This window comes from Rana temporaria, chromosome 3, assembly GCF_905171775.1.
Source record: "Rana temporaria chromosome 3, aRanTem1.1, whole genome shotgun sequence".
Taxonomy (NCBI): Eukaryota; Metazoa; Chordata; class Amphibia; order Anura; family Ranidae; genus Rana; species Rana temporaria.
The window spans coordinates 7,401,403-7,424,696 of record NC_053491.1 but is presented as its reverse complement, the minus strand read 5'-3'; the positions used below and the strand labels follow the sequence as shown (position 1 = coordinate 7,424,696).

The window sequence follows — 23,294 nt, the reverse complement described above, 5'->3', positions numbered from 1 at the left end:
GGTGGTATTTGATCACCTCTGCGGTTTTTATTTTTTGCGCTATAAACAAAAATAGAGCGATAGTTTTGAAAAAAATGCAATATTTTTTTCTTTTTGCTACAAATAAATATCCCCCAAAAATATATATTAACAAAAAAAATGTTTTTCCTCAGTTTAGGGCGATACATTTTCTTCTACATATTTTTGGTAAAAAAAAAAAAAAAAAAAAAAATCGCAATAAGCGTTTATCTATTGGTTTGCGCAAAATGTATAGTGTTTACAAAATAGGGGATAGTTTTATTGCATTTTTATTTAAACAAAAAATTTTTTTTTTTTCTTTTCGTGACCGCGACATTATGGTGGACACTTTGGACACATTTTTGGGACCATTGTCATTTTCACAGTAAAAAAATGCTATAAAAATGCACTGGTTACTGTGAAAATGACAATTGCAGTTTGGGAGTTAACAACAAGGGGTTATGTGTGACCTCATATGTGTTTCTAACTGTGGGAGGGCGGGGCTGGACGTGTGACGTCATTGATCGCGTTTCCCTACAACAGGGAAAAGACAATCAATGACATCGCCACAACGAAGAACGGGCACGTGCTTGTCATCATGTTCGGTTCCCAGCCTGGCCGTTGATTGGCTAGTAAGGATGAGCTCCGGCGTGTTCGCATTGAACACGTGCGGAGCCCGCCAGGAAGTTGGCACCCGCGCTGCGCTAATCACAGCCAGGCAGACATTTCCCGATCTCTGCAGCCGAGCATCGGGAAATGTCTGCCTGGCTGTGATTAGCGCAGCACAGGTGCCGACTTCCTGGCGGGCTCCGCACGTGTTCTATGCGAACACGCCGGAGCTCATCCTTATTGGCTAGGCTGGGCGGATTGATAGCAGCGCAGCCATTGGCTGGCGCTACTGTCAATCACAGCGGATGACGCGGCGCGCCGGGGGGGCTATGGCCGCCGATGTATCACGGGAGCGCGCTCGCAAAAGCTTTCTACCATGCGAGGGAGCTCGCATGAACGTGGAAAGCTTTTGCGAGGAGGAGGAGCCGAGACAGCCGCCGAGGGACCCCAGAAGACACGGATCCGGGGTCACTCGGTGCAAAACGAGCTGCACAGCGGAGGTAAGTATAACATGTTTGTTATTTAAAAAAAAAAATTCTGCCTTTAGTGTCCCTTTAACCGCACCGAGGGCCGGCACTTACCACGAATGAAGAGTTTCCCGTGTGCTGGCGGCCGTTGTGTTTGGTTGAAGTTTTCAGTCCTCTTCCCCCAGAGACGCCTCCAGCTGTGATCTTCCGGGGCTGCAAAGATTAAAGTGATCTACGACCTCAGTGGGGTTTTTTTTTTTTTTTGGGCCAATTCTGACCATCCTCTCTTCTACATATAAAGATCGGCATTTATTTATTTTTGCTAGAAAACTATTTGGAACCCCCAAACAAGATCCGAGGTCCTAAAGAATAAATTGGTGGGTGTTGCAAAATTTTATGTCACACGGTATTCACACAACCGTTTTCCCCCCAAACATTTTGGGGGGAAAAAAATACATTTTTAACCACTTAACCACTTAAGGACCGGACCAATATGCTGCTAAATGACCCAAGGGATTTTTACAATTCGGCACTGCGTCGCTTTAACAGACAATTGCGCGGTCGTGCGACGTGGCTCCCAAACAAAATTGGCGTCCTTTTTTTCCCCACAAATAGAGCTTTCTTTTGGTGGTATTTGATCACCTCTGCGGTTTTTATTTTTTGCGCTATAAACAAAAATAGTGACAATTTTGAAAAAAATGCAATATTTTTTACTTTTTGCCATAATAAATATCCCCAAAAATATATAAAAAAACATTTCCTCAGTTTAGGCCGATACGTATTCTTCTACTTATTTTTGGTAAAAAAACAAAAAAAATCGCAATAAGCGTTTATCGATTGGTTTGCGCAAAATGTATAATGTTTACAAAATAGGGGATAGTTTTATGGCATTTTTTATAAAAAATTTATTTTTTTTTACTACTAATGGCGGCAATCAGCGATTTGTTTTTTCCCCGTGACTGCGACATTATGGCGGACACACTGGACAATTTTGACACATTTTTGGGACCATTGTAATTTTCACAGCAAAAAATGCTATAAAAATGCACTGGTTACTGTGAAAATTACAATTGCAGTTTGTGAGTTAACCACTAGGGGGCGCTGAAGGGGTTAAGTGTGACCTCACCTGTTTTTCTAACTGTAGGGGGGTGTGGCTGTAGGTGTGACATCATTGATCGTGCTTCCCTATATCAGGGAACAGACGATCGATGACGGCGCCACAGTGAAGAACGGGGAAGGTTTGTTTACACACAGCTCTCCCCGTTCTTCAGCTCCGGGGACCGATCACGGGACACCGGCGGCGATCGGGTCCCGCGGTCACGGAGCTTCGGACCGGGTCGTGGGCGCGCGCCCGGGCACTTAGAGGACGTACAGGTACGTGCTTGTGCCCAGCTGCGCCATTCTGCCGACGTATATGTGCAGGAGGCGGTCCTTAAGTGGTTAAAAATAAGCAGCTACAAAAAGTGTATCTGCTGGCTTTTAATAAACATGCCCTCATCTGCTCCACGGTCCAGCGACGCGCCGGCCGGAGCTCCGCTCCGCTCCCCTCCCCCCTCTCCAGGGCCGGCGTCCCAATTGTTAGTGTGGGCACCCGGCCGTGACAGCTTTCGGCTTCACGACCGGGCACTCACTGCGCATGCGCGAGTGGCGCTGCGCCCTGTGATTGGTCAGGCGATCGCCTACAGGGAGGGGCCGCCAAAAGGCGATATGACGTATCGCCTTAGCGGTCCCTGGGCGGAAGGAGGAAGTGGGGGAGGATGTCCTACTCCTCCTGAAGCCCCCACCCGCCCCTCCCCAAAAAAAAAAAAATTACATGCCATGCTTTAAGCACTTCCCAGCCACTGTCATTAGTACAGTGACAGTGCATATTTTTAGCACCGATCACTGTATTGGTGTCACTGGTTCCCACAAAGTGTCAAAAGACTCAGTTAGTGTCAGGTTGTACGCCACAATATCACAGTCCTGTTATAAGTCCCCTCCCCGGTGGCATGTGACCCCTATATATAGAAGAGAGACCCCTATACACAGAATAGAATACAGAGCCCCCTATATATTGAATATAGAGACCCCTATACACAGAATAGAGACCCCCTGTATAAAAAAAAAAACAGAGACCCTGTATATAGAATATAGAGACCCCCTATACACAGAAAATAATATAGAGACCCCGTATATAGAATAGAGACCCCCTATATATAGAACGCAGAGACCCTTATAGAACACAGAGACCCCTATATAAAGAATAGAATGCAGAGACCCCCCTCATCTCCCTGTATATAGAATACAGAGACCCCCTATATACAGAATATAATACAGAGATCCCCTATATACAGAATAGAATACAGAGACCCCCTACATACAGAATAGAATACAGAGACCCCTATATATAGAATATAATACAGAGACCCCTATATACAGAATAGAATACAGAGCCCCCTATATATAGAATGCAGAGACCCCCTCATCTCCCTGTATATAGAATAGAGACCCCTATAGACAGAATATAATGCAGAGACCCCAATATACAGAATAGAATACAGAGACCCCCTATATACAGAATAGGATACAGAGACCCCTATATACAGAATAGAATACAGAGACCCCCTATATACAGAATGCAGAAACCCCTCATCTCCCTGTATATAGAATAGAGACCCCTATATATAGAATAGAATGCAGAGACCCCTATATACAGAATAGAATGCAGAGACCCCTCGTCTCCCTGTATATAGAATAGAGACCCCTATATATAGAATAGAATGCAGAGCCCCCTCATCTCCCTGTATATAGAATAGAGAGACCCCTATACACAGAATAGAATATAGAGACCCCTATATATAGAATAGAATACAGAGACCCCTATATATAGAATAGAATATAGAGACCCCTATATATAGAATACAGAGACCTCTATACACAGAATAGAATGCAGAGACCCCTATATATAGAATAGAATACAGAGACTCCTCATCTCCCTGTATATAGAATACAGAGACCCCTATATACAGAATAGAATTAAGAGACCCCTATATATAGAATGCAGAGACCCCCTCATCTCCCTGTATATAGAATAGAGACCCCTATATATAGAAAAGAATGCAGAGACCCCTATATATAGAATAGAATGCAGAGACCCCTATACACAGAATAGAATACAGAGACTCCTCATCTCCCTGTATATAGAATAGGGACCCCTATACACAGAATAGAATATAGAGCCCCCTATATACAGAATAGAATACAGAGCCCCCTCATCTCCCTGTATATAGAATATAGAGGACAGACCTGTGCTGTGTCTCTCAGTGAGGGGAGATCTCTGTGGAGTCCGGACATGTCTGTCTGTCTATAGAGAGGAAGGAGGAGGAGGAGGACTCGGATTCCAGTCACAGATTGTATAACACACAGCTGACTCTTCCCGCCACTACAGTTGTGTAAGCCGAAGGAGGAGGGCGGATGTGACGTCATGGTCCCGAGTTGGCTGTGTTTTGACAGAACACCGGGCAGAGCTGTGCCTGAGGTGCTGTGGAGAGAATACAGTGCGGGGTGTCATCACCCCAATATTATACAGTCCACAGCACTGAGGAGAGAATACTGTGTACAGTGAGGGGTGTGATGGTGGTCACCCTTTTATACTGTGCAGTATTACCCCCCCCCCCCCCCCCCCGATGGTCACCTCTACATTCTTAGTCCCCAAATAACCTCAGAATGTGGGGGGTATGATATTCACCTCTATAATATACTTTACAGTATTACCCCCAGTACCTCAGAATGTGGGGGGTATGATATTCACCTCTATAATATACTTTACAGTATTACCCCCAGTACCTCAGAATGTGGGGGGTATGATATTCACCTCTATAATATACTTTACAGTATTACCCCCAGTACCTCAGAATATGGGGGGTATGATAGTCACCTCTATAATATACTGTACAGTATTACCCCCAGTACCTCAGAATGAGGGGGGTATGATAGTCACCTCTATAATATACTGTACAGTATTACCCCCCAGTACCTCAGAATGTGGGGGGTATGATAGTCACCTCTATAATATACTGTACAGTATTACCCCAGTACCTCAGAATGTGGGGGGTATGATAGTCACCTCTATAATATACTGTACAGTATTACCCCCAGTACCTCAGAATGTGGGGGGTATGATAGTCACCTCTATAATATACTGTACAGTATTACCCCCAGTACCTCAGAATGAGGGAGGTATGATAGTCACCTCTATAATATACTGTACAGTATTACCCCCAGTACCTCAGAATGTGGGGGGTATGATAGTCACCTCTATAATATACTGCACAGTATTACCCCCAGTACCTCAGAATGAGGGAGGTATGATAGTCACCTCTATAATATACTGTACAGTATTACCCCCAGTACCTCAGAATGTGGGGGGTATGATAGTCACCTCTATAATATACTGTACAGTATTATCCCCAGTACCTCTGAATGTGGGGGGTATGATAGTCACCTCTATAATATACTGTACAGTATTACCCCGTCCCCCAGTACCTCAGAATGTGGGGGGTATGATAGTCACCTCTATAATATACTGTACAGTATTACCCCCCAGTACCTCAGAATGTGGGGGGTATGATAGTCACCTCTATAATATACTGTACAGTATTACCCCAGTACCTCAGAATGAGGGGGGTATGATATTCACCTCTATAATATACTGTACAGTATTACCCCAGTACCTCAGAATGTGGGGGGTATGATATTCACCTCTATAATATACTGTACAGTATTATCCCCAGTACCTCAGAATGTGGGGGGTATGATAGTCACCTCTATAATATACTGTACAGTATTACCCCAGTACCTCAGAATGAGGGGGGTATGATAGTCACCTCTATAATATACTGCACAGTATTACCCCCAGTACCTCAGAATGAGGGAGGTATGATAGTCACCTCTATAATATACTGTACAGTATTACCCCCAGTACCTCAGAATGTGGGGGGTATGATAGTCACCTCTATAATATACTGTACAGTATTACCTCCAGTACCTCAGAATGTAGGGGGTATGATAGTCACCTCTATAATATACTGTACAGTATTACCCCCAGTACCTCAGAATGTGGGGGGTATGATAGTCACCTCTATAATATACTGTACAGTATTACCTCCAGTACCTCAGAATGTGGGGGGTATGATAGTCACCTCTATAATATACTGCACAGTATTACCCCCAGTACCTCAGATTGAGGGGGTATTATATTCACCTCTATAATATACTGTACAGTATTACCCCCAGTACCTCAGAATGTAGGGGGTATGATAGTCACCTCTATAATATACTGTACAGTATTACCCCCAGTACCTCAGAATGTGGGGGGTATGATAGTCACCTCTATAATATACTGTACAGTATTACCCCCAGTACCTCAGAATGTGGGGGGTATGATAGTCACCTCTATAATATACTGTACAGTATTACCTCCAGTACCTCAGAATGTGGGGGTATGATAGTCACCTCTATAATATACTGTACAGTATTACCCCCAGTACCTCAGAATGTGGGGGGTATGATAGTCACCTCTATAATATACTGTACAGTATTACCTCCAGTACCTCAGAATGTGGGGGTATGATGGTCACCTCTATAATATACTGTACAGTATTACCCCCAGTACCTCAGAATGTGGGGGGTATGATAGTCACCTCTATAATATACTGTACAGTATTACCCCCAGTACCTCAGAATGTGGGGGGTATGATAGTCACCTCTATAATATACTGTACAGTATTACCCCAGTACCTCAGAATGTGGGGGTATGATAATCACCTCTATAATATACTGTACAGTATTACCCCCAGTACCTCAGAATGTGGGGGGTATGATAGTCACCTCTATAATATACTGTACAGTATTACCCCCAGTACCTCAGAATGTGGGGGGTATGATAGTCACCTCTATAATATACTTACAGTATTACCCCCAGTACCTCAGAATGTCTCTACCAGCTTTGCACATCTAGAGAGGGACATTTCTCCTCCATTCTTCTTCTATGTAAAATATCTCACGCTCTGTCAGATTGGATGGAGAGCGTCTGTGATCAGCAATTTTCAAGTCTTGCCACAGATTCTCAATGAGATTTAGGTCTGGACTGTGACTGGGCCATTCTAACACATGAATAGGCTTTGATCTAAACTAGGGTTGTCCCGATACCACTTTTTTGAGACCGAGTACAAGTACCGATACTTTTTTTCAAGTATTCGCCGATACCGATTACTGATACTTTTTTTAAATGTCATGTGACAGTTTTTTTTTTTTTTTACAATTTTTTTTACAGCCATTTATTTGTTTTGTTTTTTGGTGGATTGTGGGGGGTGGATTGTCAGTGTGTTTTTTTTTTTTTTTTTTTTTATTTACATTTTTTTTTTATTTTTTTATTTTTAAAAAACTATTTATTGCAATTTTTTTTTTTAATCAGCCCTGTTGGGGGGTCTTTGGAGAGATATCAGGGGTCTTAACAGAACTCTGACATCTCCCCTTTAAGACAGAGAAAGGGACTAAGGACACAGATTCCCCAGTCCCTTTCTCTGCAGCCTCAGCTGAAGTGAATGGAGAGAAGCTCCTCTTCATTCATAAACTGAAGCATCGTAAACACAGGTTACGATGCTCAGTTATATGAATGGACAGTGTCACTGATCACTGACTCTGTTCATTCTGAAAAGGTAGGAGCCGGGTTTAGCGGCTCCTACCTCCGCTTTCCATCCTGACAGATTGAGGGGGGAGAGAGGACAGCACTGAACACGGGGGGGGGGGGGACGGGAGGGCAGCACTGAACACAGGGGGGGGGGGGAGAGAGGACAGCACTGAACATGGGGGGAAAGAGCACAGCACTGAACATGGGGGGGAAGAGCACGGCACGGAACACGGGGGAAAGAGCACAGCACGGAACACGGGGGAAAGAGAGCACAGCACGGAACACGGGGGAAAGAGAGCACAGCACGGAACACGGGGGGAAAGAGCACAGCACGGAACACGGGGGGAAAGAGCACAGCACGGAACACGGGGGAAAGAGAGCACAGCACGGAACACGGGGGGAAAGAGCACAGCACGGAACACGGGGGGAAAGAGCACAGCACGGAACACGGGGGGAAAGAGCACAGCACGGAACACGGGGGGAAAGAGCACAGCACGGAACACGGGGGGAAAGAGCACAGCACGGAACACGGGGGGAAAGAGCACAGCACGGAACACGGGGGGAAAGACAGCACGGGGGGAAAGAGCACAGCACGGAACGGGGGAAAGACAGCACGGGGGGAAGATGACTTGCAACTCCCCTGCCTGCCCAGGTATCGGCTGAGGCGTCAGGGCATTTCCCCGAGTACAAGTACTCGGGGAAATGCTTGGTATCAGTCCCGATACCGATACTAGTATCGGTATCGGGACATCCCTAGTCTAAACCATTCCATTGTAGCTCTGGCTGTACTTTAGTGTCGTCCTGCTGAAAGGTGAACCTCCCCCCCCGGTCTCAAGTCTTTTGCAGACTCGAATGCCTCGTACACACGGCCAGTTTTCCCGGCAGGAAAACTGCCATGAGAGCTTTGGCCGGGAATCGCGGCCGTGTGCATGCTCCATCGCAGTTTTCCCGACAGGAAAACTGTGGGGGAAAAAAAAGAGAAACAATTGGAAATACTGCGATGTAACATACACACGGCCGAGATTTCCGGCCAAAGCTCTCACCACAGTTTTCCAGACGGGAAAACCTCTTGTGTGTACAGGGGGAAACTTGGCGAGCAGGTTCTCGGTTTTCCCGGCGGAATTTTTACCGTCGGGAATCCCGTACGTGTGTACGCGGCATAACAGGTTTTCTTCTAAGATTGTCCTGTATATGGCTCCATTCATCTTCCCATCAACTCTGACCCTGCTGAAGAAAAGCATCCCCACCACATGATGCTGCCACCACCATGTTTCACAGTGGGGATGGTGTGTTCAGGGTGATGTGCAGTGTTAGTTTCCCCCCACACATAGTGTTTTCCTTTTAGGCCAAAAAGTTCAATGTTGGTGTCATGTGACCAGAGCACCTTCTTCCACATGTTTTCCGTGTCCCCTCCCCCACATGGCTTCTCACAAACTGCAAACAGGACTTCTTATGTCTTTCTTCTTCTCACTCTTCCATAAAGGGCAGATTTGTCGAGAAGCAGCACTAATAGTTGTCCTGTGGACAGATTCTCCCCCCTGAGCTGTGGGTTCTCTGCAGCTCCTCCAGAGTTACCATGGGCCTCTTGGCTGCTTCTCTGATGAATGCTCTCCTTGCCCGGCCCGGTCAGTTTAGGTGGACGGCCATGTCTTGGTAGGTTTGCCGTAGTTCCATATTCTTTCCATTTTCTGATGATGGATTGAACAGAAGCTCCGTGACATTTTCAAAGCTTGGGAGATTTTTTTTTTTTATAACCTAACCCTGCTTTATACTTCTCCACAACTTTATCCCTGACCTGTCTGGTGTGTTCCTCGGCCTTCATGATGCTGTTTATTCACCAAGGTTTTCTAACAAACCTGAGGGCTTCACAGAACAGCTGCATTTATACTGAGATTAAATGACACACAGGTGGACTCTATTTACTAACTAGGTGACTTCTGAAGACAATTGGTTCCACTAGATTTTAGTTAGGGGTATCAGAGTAAACGGGGCTGAAATGCTCCAGGAAAGCTCTTTTCATGCTGAGCTAATCAAAATGACCCCAGCTGATCACAGTTGAAAGTCTGTCTTCATTTCAGTCTGAAACGCAACAAACCCCCCCCCCCCCCCACCTTACGCCCCTAGAAGCCGCTGCAAAAATGTCTTGACCCCTTTCACACTGGGGCTGTTTGCAGGCGCTATTGCTCTAAAAATAGCGCCTGCAAACCAACCTGAAACAGCCGCTGTTTCTTCAGTGTGAAAGCCCCCCGAGGGCTTTCACACTGGAGCGGTTCGCTAGCAGAATGTGAAAAAAAAAAGTCCTGCTAGCCACATCTTTGGAGCGGTGAGAGAAGCAGCGTGTATACCGCTCCTACCCATTGAAAGCAATGGGACACTGCGGCAATACCACCGGCAATGCGCCTCTGCAGAGGCGCTTTGCGGTGGTTTTTAACCCTTTTTCAACCGCTAGCAGGGGGGTAAAACCGCCCGCTAGCGGCAAAATAGCTGCGCTTTACCGCCACCGCACCCAGGGCCGTCTTAATACCATCATGGGCCCCTGGGCAAAGTAATGCTCTGGGGCCCCTATAATGCTGACAGTGTGGGTAAACAGACTAAGTAGGTAGGAGGTAGACTGCCTCCCCTTTGCATCTATCACTCTGTGCCATCATGGGGCCCCCAATTTCAGGGCAGCGTGGGCTCAAGGAAGTCACCACCCGGAGCATGCTGGGACTGTGACGTCATAAGAGGCCTATATAAATCGGTGCGAGCCGCGCACACAGCATTACAGCAGGAGGGAGCGTTGAGTCAACACCGAGAGAAAAGAAGAGGGAAGCCAGGCTGGCCGCCACTAGTAAGTGAGCTACAAAGAAGATTGCGGCGGCGCAGCCCGGCTGAAGGCACCGGAGAGCGGGAGAAGAACCGGGGAGCGCGTAGAGCAGAAGAAGAGAGCGGAGAAGTCGGAAGAAGACCCCTGGAGCTGACTAATAAAAGATTTTAAAAACCTGTGTAGTGTGTTTATTTTTTTGACACTTTTCTTCCAGGTAAATGGGTAGGGGTACGATGTACCCCCTACTCATTCACCTAGGGTGGGGGGCCTGTATCTGGGGGCCCCTTGTTAAAAGGGACTCCCAGATTCCGATAAGCCCCCCCCGCCCGCAGACCCCGATATCCAATGGCCAGGGTTGTTGGGAAGAGGCCCTGTCCTCATCAACATGGGGGCATGGTGCTTTGGGGTGGGGGGGCCGCAGGGAGCCCCCCTGCCCCAGAGCACCTACCTCCCATGTTGAGGGCATGCGGCCTGGCACGGTTAAGGAGAGGGGGGGGGGGCAGCTTGCTCGTCCCCACCCCCTTTCCTGACCGGCTGGGCTGCTGCTCGGATACGGGTCTGGTGTGGATTTTGGGGGGACCCCCACGCCGGTTTTTCGGCGTAGGGGGTTCCCCTTTCAATCCGCACCAGACCCATGGGCCTGGTATGCTCTTGGAGGGGAACCCATGCCGTTTTTTTGTTAAAATTTGGCGTGGAGTTCCCCCTCAAGATCAGCAGAGTACAAGTCGCATGCCAAAGTCGGAGCGTGCAAGACTGCGTTACGACTTTAATGATATTCAATGGAGTGAAGTAGGATCAAAGTCGGACCAAAGTAGTACAGGGAGCGTTTTCAAAGTCGCTCCGACATGTGTCGGACCAGTTAAGACGCCTTCCATAGGGAAACATTGATTTTAACACGTCATGCGACATAAGCTCCCAATGTCGGAGCGTTTGACGGACTAGTGTGAACCCGGCCCTAAAGGGAGTGCCCCAAATCCACCAACACAGGGACAATTTGTTTTCCTTCCAATGGCACCACCAGCACAGGTATATATTTTTTCCTTCCAATGGCACCATCAGCACAGGGACAATGTTTCCTTCTAGTGGAAAAGAAAATATTCGGAAGTCTGCCAAATTATTAGCAGGAAACATTGTAACCAACGCTTCCTTCTTAGATCAAAGGGATAAACTTCTGTGTGTAAAGAAAAAAATCTGCCAAGTTTGTAACATGAAACATTGTAACTGGTATAGGGGGGAGTAATGGCGCTTGGAACATTGTAACTAATGCTTCCTTCTTAGATCAAACTTCTGTGTGTAAATGCAGGAAGTTTAACCACTTAAAGTCCAAATCTTTTTCTGACACTTGTTTAAGTTAAAATCAATATTTTTTGCTAGAAAATTACTTGGAACCCCTAAACATTATATATAATTTAGCAGAGACCCCGGGGAATAAAATGGCAATTGCTGCAATATTTTATGTCACACTGTATTTGCCCAGCGGTCTTTCAAATGCAATTTTTTGGGAAAAATATACTTCAATGAATAATAATAATAATAAAAAAACACGAAACAGTAAAGTTAGCCCAATTTTTTTTGTTTTATTGCGAAATATGATGTTACGCCACGAGAATCGTGAGAGAATTGTGAACCATGTTCTAAGCAAAAAAAATAGTGATTCTCATTTTAGCCAGAATAGTGCAGCTCTACAGCACAGGGATAATATTTTCCTTCCACAGGCACCATCAGCGCAGGGACAATTTTTCCTTCCAGTGGAGCCACCAGCACAGGGACAATTTTTCCTTCGGGTGGCACCACCAGCACAGGGATAATTATTTTATTCCAGTGGCACCACCACCAGCACAGGGACAATTTTCTTCTTCCAGAGGCACCACCAGCGCAGGGACAATTCCCCCCCCCCCCCCAACAGCACAAGGACAATTTTTCCTTCCAGTGGCACCACCAGCACAGGGACAATTTTTCCTTCGGGTGGCACCACCAGCACAGAGATAATTATTTTATTCCAGTGGCACCACCACCAGCACAGGGACAATTTTTTCCTTCGGGTGGCACCACCAGCACAGGGATAATTATTTTATTCCAGTGGCACCACCACCAGCACAGGGACAATGTTTTCCTTCCAATGGCACCACCAGCACAGGGACAATTTTTTTTCTTCCAGAGGCACCACCAGCGCAGGGACAATTCCCCCCAACAGCGCAAGGACAATTTTTCCTTCCAGTGGCACCACCAGCACAGGGACAATTTTTCCTTCCAGTGGAGCTACCAGCACAGGGATAATTTTTCCTTCAAGTAGAGCCACCAGCACAGGGATAATTTTTCCTTCCAAAAGCACCACCAGCGCAGGGAGTTTTTTCTTCCAGTGGCACCACCAGCGCAAGGACTATTTTTCCTTCCAGTGGCGCCACCAGCACAGGGACAATTTTCCTTCCAGAGGCACCACCAACCAGCACAGGCACAATTTTCCCTTCTAATGGCACCACCAACACAGGGATAATTTGTTCCTTCCAGTGGCACCACCAATACAGGGACATTTTTTCCCATGCAGTGTCACCACCAGCACAGGGATCATTTTTTCTTCCAGTGGCACCACCAACACAGGGACAATTTTTTTTCCTTCCAATGGCACCATCAGAACAGGGACAATGTTTCCTTCTAGTGGCACCACCAGCGCAGGGACAATTTTTCCTTCCAGTGGCACCACCAGTGCAGGGACAATTTTTCCTTCCAGTGGCACCACCAGCACAGGGATATTTTTTTCTTTCAGTGGCATCAGGCACCACCAACACGGAAAATGTTTCCTTCCACTGGCACAGGGATAATTTTTCTTTCCAATGGCACCACCAGCACAGGGATAATTTTTCCTTCAAGTGAAGCCACCAGCACAGGGACAGTTTTTCCTTCCAGTGGCACCACCAGCGCAAGGACTATTTTTCCTTCCAGTGGCGCCACCAGCACAGGGATAATTTTTTTTTTCCTTCCAATGGCACCACCAGCACAGGGACAGTTTTTCCTTACAGTGCCACCATCAATGCAGTTGGGGGCGCAGTTTCCCCATCTTCACCCTGGACACAGCGGATGACCTTGTCCCGACACTAAAAACACAACTAAGGTTTAATAAAAAGATGATTTAAGAGAAATATTTATTTAGAAGTTTGGGGTCCATAAAAATATACAACATTAAATACAAAAACAAATTTACAAAAACACTGCTGTGCATCAGAGGAACGTGAAGGAGGGTTTCAGAAACTGGCGGTTGTTCCGAGGCATGGGCACAGCCATGAACCCCGGTTTTTTCACCGCCGACGGCCTTGGTCCACTGCTGTGATCGTCACTATAATCTGTAAACGGTTTACTGGATGCATTGTTTCTGGAAGATTTTGAATTGTTGCCACTGTTGGGGGAAACATGGAGAGATAAAGATGACATTTATTATTATTAACCACTTAAGGACCGAGCCTCTTTCTGACATTTGTTGTTTACAAGTTAAAAACGATTTTTTTTTTTTGCTAGAAAATTACTTTGAACCCCCAAACATTCTAAAAAAAAAATCTAACACTCTAGAATAAAATGGCGGTCATTGCAATACTTTTTGTCACACCGTATTTGCGCAGCGGTCTTACAAGCGCACTTTTTTTGGAAAAAAAAACACTTTTTTTTTATTAAAAAATAAGACAACAGTAAAGTTAGCCCAATATTTTTTTTTATATTGTGAAAGATAATGTTACGCCGATTAAATTGATACCCAACATCAACAGGGAAGGGGAAAGGGGAAGCACTCACTTGAGCAGTTACTCAAAAAGCAGTAATTGATGGTTGGATTTTGGAGGCAAGACGGGAATATCAAAAATATAAATTTTATTACAAAAATAGAAACTTGACAAGAACAATTATATAAAAAAACTATATAGGATATATAGTATAGGCAATATCCTCTGTGCATCGTCTACGCGTTTCACCGTTGGGCTTCCTCAGGACGAGCAGAAGAGATTTGACAATGTAAAGACAATGTAAAGATATATTTCATTTTCTCGAAATATTCCAAGTTGTGTATGGATATATCAAAAGAGTAGTAAAAAAAGGACGTTCCAGGTGTAGCAGAGGGGTATCCACAACTCCGAGAAAAGATTCACTCGGCCTACAAATGTCGACCAAAAATGCACCCGCAGGTACACAGATCTTTAAGTTTCTATTTTTGTAATAAAATTAATATTTTTGATATCCCCGTCTTGCCTCCAAAATCCGACCATCAATTACTGCTGTTTGAGTAACTGCTTCCCTCTGCTTGATACCCAACATGTCGCGCTTCAAAATTGCGCTCGCTCGTGGAATGGCGACAAACTTTTACCCTATAAAAATCTCAATCGACGTTTAAAAAAATTTCTACAGGTTGCATCTTTTGAGCTACAGAGGAGGTCTAGGGCTAGAATTATTGCTCTCGCTCCAACGATCGCGGCGATACCTCACATGTGTGGTTGGAACACCATTTTCACGTGAGCTCGTCGGGACGGGGCGCATTTTAAAAAAAATTTAATTTCTTATTTATTTTACCTTTTATTACACTTTTTTTTTTTTTTTTTTTTAAAGAACTGATTGGGGTCACTTTTATTCCTATTACAAGAAATTTAAACATCCCTTGTAATAGAAAAAAGCATGACAGGTCCTCTTATATATGAGATCTGGGGGGTAAAAAAGACGTCACATCTTATATTTACACTAAAATGCAATAACAAAATAAATAAATACATTTTGTCATTTAAAAAAAAATAATAATAATAAAAAATGGCCCTTTAACCACTTAAGGACCGGACCAATATGCTGCTAAATGACCCAAGGGGTTTTTACAATTCGGCACTGCATCGCTTTAACAGACAATTGCGCGGTCGTGCGACGTGGCTCCCAAACAAAATTGGCGTCCTTTTTTCCCCACAAATAGAGCTTTTTTTTGGTGGTATTTGATCACCTCTGCGGTTTTTATTTTTTGCGCTATAAACAAAAATAGAGCGACAATTTTGAGAAAAATGCAATATTTTTTACTTTTTGCTATAATAAATATCCCCCAAAAATATATAAAAAAAACGTTTTTTTTTTTCCTCAGTTTAGGCCGATACGTATTCTTCTACATATTTTTGGTAAAAAAAATCGCAATAAGCGTTTATCGGTTGGTTTGCGCAAAATTTATAGAGTTTACAAAATAGGGGATAGTTTTATTGCATTTTTATAATTTTTTTTTTTTACTACTTATGGCGGCGATCAGCGATTTTTTTCGTGACTGCGACACTATGGCGGACAATTTTGACACATTTTTGGGACCGTTGTAATTTTCACAGCAAAAAATGCATTTAAATTGCATTGTTTATTGTGAAAATGACAGTTGCAGTTTGGGAGTTAACCACAAGGGGGCGCTGTAGGAGTTAGGGTTCACCTAGTGTGTGTTTACAACTGTAGGGGGGTGTGGCTGTAGGTCTGATGTCATCGATCGTGTCTCCCTATAAAAGGGATCACACGATCGATGCAGCCGCCACAGTGAAGAACGGGGAAGCTGTGTTTACACACGGCTCTCCCCGTTCTTCAGCTCCGGGGACCGATCGCCGCACACTAGCGGCGATCGGGTCCGCGGGACCCGCGGTCCCGTTCACGGAGCTTCGGACCGGGTCGCGGGAGCGCGCTCGCGACCAACGGCTGGGTATTAGTACAGGACGTACCTGTACGTGGATGTGCCCAGCCGTGCCATTCTGCCGACGTATATGTGCAGGAGGCGGTCCTTAAGTGGTTAAGAGCCATGGGAGGAAGTGATGTTTTGACGTCGCTTCCACCCTGCTATGGTATGGAGATGGGTAGGGGCCATCTTCCCCTTACTCGTCTCCATACCCAGCCACCAGAAGGACCCGATTGCCTCCGCCACTGCTGACGGCTCCGGAAAGCGTTGGGAGGGTGGCCCTCTCCGGCCGCCGATAACAGTGAACCCGCGGCGAATCCGCCATTATTGGAAACAGGACGGTTGGCTGAAGAAGAGGATACCGGGTTATGGTAGCTAGCTACTGCCATCACAGAGATATCCCTCTTCAAACAGCCGACGTATATCCGGAAGTGGTTAAACATTTGTGGAACATTTCTGTACAGATCAGGTATCTCACCCTCTGGGGCGGTACTGCTGCCCTCCTTCTCCTCCGGTTTTCCGTTTCTTAGATTTACGGAAGTAGGGAGCCGTCTTACGTTTCGTACCACTCTTCTGGTTGTTGGCCTTGAAATAAGTTGACCTAGTGGAGTCCGCTTCCTCATCGCTGTCATAGTTCCCCGTATTATTACTGTGCGTTACACTGGACCTCTGGGCCGTTTCCTCGGCTGTGACCAGAAATGTGAACACGAAGAAAATCAATAACCAAGCGCAAAAGAATCATTTCTCACGACATCTGTGCATATATTAGGATACATGTCCTACCTGGGAGAGTCCATTCTGAATATTTCTGGAGAACGTCTATTAGCTCTGCTCCGTATTTCTCCAATTTATCTTCCGTGACTCCATCAATCTGGAGTAAAACGTCCGGTTCTGCTGACAGAGACTCTGCAATAAAAAAAATTCACAAGTTAATGGTTAGGAATGACGAGCACAGCCCACGAGTACAACATTATTTTGCCTCTGGCCTGCTGCTGTTTCATAGGGAGCCATGCAGGTCTGCTGCAGTGGGCCAGCTGTTCTGCCACATAGTAGAGGGGTCCTTCTATCCAGACTATTTGCGGGGCACAGGCTGTTCTGCCACAGAGTAGTCCTTCTCTGCAGACTATTGGTGGAAGGGGACAGGCTGTTCTACCACAGAGTAGTCCTTCTCTGCAGACCATTGGTGGAAGGGGACAGGCTGTTCTGCCACAGAGTAGTCCTTCTCTGCAGACTATGGGTGGGGGACAGGCTGATCTCACGCATAGTGGAGTGATCCTTCTCTGTAGACCATTGGCGGGGGGGGAAGTCTGTTCTGCCACAGAGTAGTCCTTCTCGGCAGACTATTTGTAGGGACAGGCTGTTCTGCCACAGAGTAGTCCTTCTCTGCAGACTATTGGAAGGGGACAGGCTGTTCTGACACATAGTAGAGCGGCCCTTCTCTGCAGACTATTGGCGGGGAAAGTCTGTACTTCCACAGAGTAAAGTGATCCTTCTCTGCAGACTATTGGTGGGGGACAGGCTGTTCTACCACAGAGTAGTCCCTTCTCTGCAGACCATTGGCAGGGGACAGGCTGTTCTGACACAGAGTAGAGGGGTCCTTCTATCCAGACTATTGGCGGGGCACAGGCTGTTCTGCCACAGAGTATTCCTTCTCTGCAGACTATTGGTGGAAGGGGACAGGCTGTTCTGCCACAGAGTAGTCCTTCTCTGCAGACTATGGGCGGGGGACAGGCTGGTCTCACGCAGAGTGGAGTGATCCTTCTCTGCAGACCATTGGCGGGGGGGGGGGGCAGTCTGTTCTGCCACAGAGTAGGCCTTTTCTGCAGACTATTGGACGGGGACAGGCTGTTCTGCCACAGAGTAGTCCTTCTCTGCAGACTATTGGAAGGGGACAGGCTGTTCTGAAACATAGTAGAGCGGCCCTTCTCTGCAGACTATTGGCGGGGGGAAGTCTGTTCTGCCACAGAGTAAAGTGATCCTTCTCTGCAGACTATTGGAAGGGGACAGGCTGTTCTGAAACATAGTAGAGCGGCCCTTCTCTGCAGACTATTGGCGGGGGGAAGTCTGTTCTGCCACAGAGTAAAGTGATCCTTCTCTGCAGACGATTGGTGGGGGACAGGCTGTTCTACCACAGAGTAGTCCCTTCTCTGCAGACCATTGGCAGGGGACAGGCTGTTCTGACACAGTAGAGTGGTCCTTCTCTGCAGACTATTGGAAGGGGACAGGCTGTTCTGCCACACCCGCACAAAAAAATGCGGGTTTGAAATCATGAGAGTTCAGCTGAATTCACACGATTTCAAACCCGCCTCCAATGTGAACGTACCCTGAAACCTGTTAGCCGATTGGCTGCCATGCACAGCTGCACCAGATTTTGCACTCTTCTGCTTTAGTAAATCCCCCCCCCCCCCCGTGTGTTCTTCTGTAGAACTAATTTATACAAGTTTACCTGCTATCCTCCTTATGGTCGCCGTGTTGAATATATTGAAGTAATGTACACCAAAGATTTTGCCCAGACGTTTGCAGAGGTCGGTCAGCTCAGCCTGGCATTTCTTAACCATTTCCTCCCTCTTGGACGTATCGCCCAAAACAGACGCCTTATGCTTCCGGAGACTGCTGGCATTTTCTGTGTCCTGGAACTCCACCTGGTAGGGAGAAGTACAGTCTGAATCATTACTGAGCAAAAGTTATAGCGTCCACAAAATAGGGGATAGATTTATGGCATATTTATTGATATTCTTTTTTTTATTTTTTTACTAGTAATGGCGGCGATCATTGATTTTTATCGTGACTGCGACATTATGGCAGGCATATCGCACATTTTGACGCTATTTTGGGACCATTTACATAGCGATCAGTGCTATAAAAATGCACCAATTACTGTATAAATGTGACTAGCAGGGAAGGTGTTAACAAAAATGGGGCTAAAAAGGGGTTAAGTGTGTCCTAGGGAGTGATTCTAACTGTTAGGGGGCGTGGCTATGAGTGACACGTCACTGAGCGCTGCTCCCGATGAGAGGGAGCAGATGATCAGTGTCACTAGGCAGAACAGGGAAATGCCTTGTTTACACTTGCCTCTCCCCGTTCTGCAGCTCTGTGACCCTATATCGCAGGACACCGGCAGACATCGAGTCCGCAGGTCCCTTCAGAAAGGGAATTGTAGTTCCTGAACAACTGGAGGGCCATAGTTTGAAGACCCCTGTCCTAGAGCATAAAATGGCGGTTGGTGCAATTTTTGTCACATTGTTTTTTTCGCAGCGGTTTTTCAAGTGCAATTTTTTTTTTTTGGGAGAAAATATTTCAATGAATAACAATAATAATAAAAAAATATATGGCCCAATTATTTTTTTGTAAAACATGAAAGATATTACACTGGGTAAACAGATACCAAACATGTAATGCTTTAAAACTGCGCACACAGGTGGAATGGTCCCATAGTACGATACTCAATCTTCCTGGGCGGCGCTTTTAAAATTTCTACAGGTTACCAGTTTAAAGTTATAGAGGAGGTCTGGTGCTATAATTATTGCTCTGGCTCCGATGTTAGCGACAATACCACACGTGTGTGGTGTGAACTAGAGGTCGACCGATATGGGTTTTTCTCTGGCCGATGCCGATATTTAAAAATCGGGGCAGCCGATGGCCGATATATGATGCCGATTTTTGCGGCCAATATTTTGGGCCGATTTTTGGATTGGGATGCATTGTGGAGGAGGATAAATGGTGCTGGGCGTGGGTGGGAGATGCGTTGTGGAGGGGGAAAGATGGTGCTGGCTGTGCCTGGGGGATGCATTTTGGAGGGGGGTGGATGAATGGTGCTGGGCGTGGGTGGGGGATGCGTTGTGGACGGGGATGGCTGGATGCTGCTGGCCGTGGAGGGGAAGAGGGGAAGAGATGGATGGTGCTGGCTGTGGATGGAGGGAAGGGGGGGATGGATGGAGCTGGCCATGGGTGGGGGATGCATTGTGGAGGGGGAGAGATGGATGGTGCTGGCTGTGGATGGAGGGAGGGGGTGGATGGATGGAGCTGGCCGTGGGTGGGGGGTGTATTGTGGAGGGGGAGATGGATGGAGCTGGCCGTGGGTGGGAGATGCTTTGTAGAGGGGGGGTGGATGGATGGAGCTGGCTGTGGGTGGGGATGGATATATATAAAATGAGTGTGTATACAGGAGAGGGGTGACATGTACACACTGTCCATTGGATGACACCTGTGAGCTCCCACGTGAGTTGGAGTACTATGTACAATCACTAGAGAGCCGAGGCACCTTTCAGGGATGATAGGAATACTGTACATTACCGCAGTCTCCAGCAGCACGAGAAATGAATCCTTCAGCCACGCTGCTGGTAGCCTGCTCGCCGACATCCCCCCCCCCCTCTACCTCGGCGGGCTGTACTGTAGCAGAAAGCAAACTTGTCACAAGCCCTAGCAGCTGCAGTACAAGTTGTCTGCGCCAAGAGATCACAAAAGCTTCCTGCATGCTGGGACGGTGGCAGGATTACTGAACATGGGCTCTAGGCTACGGCTGGAGCCGTAGCCTAGAGCCTATGTTCAGTAATCCCGCCACCGTCCCAGCATGCAGGAAGCATAACAAGTGTGATCTCTTCGCGCAGACAACTACTGCAGTTGCTCGGGCTTGTGACAAGTTTGCTTTATGCTACAGTACAGCCCGCCGAGGTAGAGGGGGGGGGGGGGGTCGGCGCGCAGGCTACCAGGCTGAAGGATTAATTTCTCGTGCTGCTGGAGGTGGAGTGGGGTTTAGCGTGGCAGCCGAAAATCAGCCGATTTTTTTACAATAATCGGCCGATGCCGATTTCTTAAAAATGGACAAATATCGGCCGATATATCGGCCGACCGATATATCGGTCTACCTCTAGTGTGAACACTGTTTACATACGTAGGCGTGACCTACATATGTGTTCACCACTGCGCACAGGGACGGGGCACTTTAAAAAAATAATAATAATAATATTTGATTTTTCTTTTTTTTCATTATCCCTTTAACATTTTTTTTTTTATCACTTTTATTGCCATTGCAAGAAATGTAAATTTCGATACCAATACAGTATGACCGGTCCTTTTTATACAGAGATCGGGGGTCTAAAAGATGGCAAATCTCTACCCTTAAAAGCAAAAAGATGAATTGATCTATTCGTTAACATATATTTTTCCTTTTGATACAATAAATTTAGATTGAACTAAAAGCAAAAGATAAAAAAAAAAAAAAAAAAGACGTTTTGTTTGATTTTTTTTTCTCAAAAAAAAAAAAAACCACCACAACAAAAAAAGAAGAAAATCCTGGTTTTTGGTTTACATCGAACTGGAACCGTAAGGGACATCATGACGTCGCTCTGGTCCTCCCAAGCCATAGAGATGAGGGGAAGCCATCTTTCATTCACTGATCTCTATGCACAGCCAGCGCCGGATCAGTTTCTGGAGCTACCAATTGGTCAGGTAAGCCCAGGAACCACCAGAAAGGAGCAGGGACGACGACCCCTCCCACTGCTTCTAAAAGTGATCCAACGACGAATGCGCCACTCGGACCACTTTTATCAGAAAAATCGGCGCCTGAGGGAAAAAATTACACTGGGGTTATGGCATCTAGCTGCAGCCCTTACCCAGAATTAAACGTCAAAGTAAAGATGTAATTTCCCAGTTAGGCGGTCGGCAGGGTGATGTGTGCGTGTGTGTATGTCACTTTTAATCCCGATTCCTAATCCTGTACAATCAGAACTGAGGGACAGTTTTTTTTAGGGTTAGTACACACTAGTGGCAAGAATTGTTGCTCCTTTAAAAAACGGTCCATATTCAGATTGTTTTGCAGAAGGAATTCGACAGGCGGCGAGGAGGCGTTACTTCATCGCCGCCTGTTTTAACCCCCTAAATGCAGCACCACATGCAATTGCGGACGGTTGCAGCGCAGTCACCATCCACCTGAATGGATTGCTTTCTGCAGGTGGCAACTGAACACAACGGGGGGGGTATAGTTCCTGCAGTGGCTGCAGCACATGAACGACCCCCTGCCACTGCATCTAAAAGGGGGAAGCAGTTGGGGGGGGGGGGGGGAGTTATGGGGGTGGTAAAAACCCCAACCTCACGTGTGAACTTCTTAGACTGGGGTGTAGGGATGAGCTCCGGCGTGTTCGCACAGTTCATGTGCAGAGCCCAGAAGGAAGTCTGCACGCCACTGCGCTAATCACAGGCAGGGAGACATTTCCCGATCTCTGCAGCCGAGCATCGGGACAATGTCTCCCTGCCTGCAATTAGCGCAGCGCTGCGCGGACTTCCTGGCGGGCTCCGCACGTGGACTGTGCGAACGCGCCGAAGCTCATCCCTACTGGGGTGCATTGTGACTGAAAAAAAGAGAAACACTGATGAAGTGTATAGGGACAGTATTGGACACATACCTTTGTGAACCCATTCAACACAGCCTGAGCCCTCTCTCCGGTCTTCATATAGGCCACGGCCTGGTCATTGGCTGTAATATAAAGCTCTTCATCTAAGATTCTGTCCAGAACCAGTTTCCGGAATAATCGTTCTACATTGTGCCGGGAATAAGCAGCTCCCTTTCCGAATATTCCAGTCTGGACCTTCGCAGATTTGCTGCCTGCAAGTAAAGAAAAGTGGTGTACGGCCCATGGGGGATTTTTTTTTTTTTTTTTAATGGGACACACTGGAGTTGCATTGCTTACCCAGAAATATATCCACCATCATATTGATTGTTAGGCGATTACCAGAATTTCCTCTCCCACGACCAGAAGAGCAATGTTCCTGGACAAATCTTACTAAACTCTTCACCTCTTCTGTCACATCTCTAGATTTGTATTGCTGGAATATAAAATACAGGGAAAGCGCAATATATAGTTTAAAGTGGAGTTTCCATCCCAAATTTTTTTTTTCATTTTTGTGCTCATTAGACCTAAAAAAGTAAAAAAAAAAAAATATTTTTTTTACTCATCTGGAAATGCCTGTTGCTATGCGGTCCCACGAAATCTGCCTTTGGAATCACCATAGGATCCTGACATCATCTCCCTCTAATGCTCCTGGGAAATGTGTGTCATCATTTCCCAGGATGCAGTGCGCTGTCCAATTATC

At 46.3% G+C, this 23,294-nt stretch overlaps 2 protein-coding genes across 2 annotated transcripts in view; both read right to left on the bottom strand.

Moving 5' to 3' along the window:
* The window catches only part of WDR76 (WD repeat domain 76), a 51,921-nt gene extending 47,427 nt beyond the window's left edge, over positions 1-4,494 (bottom strand). The window contains exons 1-2 of the mRNA XM_040341480.1: positions 4,359-4,494; positions 1,188-1,286 (exon numbers count right to left, since the gene is read on the bottom strand). Of these exons, the coding sequence (XP_040197414.1) occupies positions 1,188-1,286; positions 4,359-4,406 (147 nt within the window). The 5' untranslated portion in view covers positions 4,407-4,494. The remainder of the gene's footprint in view (positions 1-1,187; positions 1,287-4,358) is intronic.
* A 9,173-nt stretch (positions 4,495-13,667) lies between these two features.
* BLM (BLM RecQ like helicase) overlaps positions 13,668-23,294 on the bottom strand; it is a 67,754-nt gene continuing 58,127 nt past the window's right edge. The window contains exons 17-22 of the mRNA XM_040342194.1: positions 22,892-23,027; positions 22,607-22,806; positions 18,652-18,847; positions 16,989-17,111; positions 16,684-16,891; positions 13,668-13,940 (exon numbers count right to left, since the gene is read on the bottom strand). Of these exons, the coding sequence (XP_040198128.1) occupies positions 13,766-13,940; positions 16,684-16,891; positions 16,989-17,111; positions 18,652-18,847; positions 22,607-22,806; positions 22,892-23,027 (1,038 nt within the window). The 3' untranslated portion in view covers positions 13,668-13,765. The remainder of the gene's footprint in view (positions 13,941-16,683; positions 16,892-16,988; positions 17,112-18,651; positions 18,848-22,606; positions 22,807-22,891; positions 23,028-23,294) is intronic.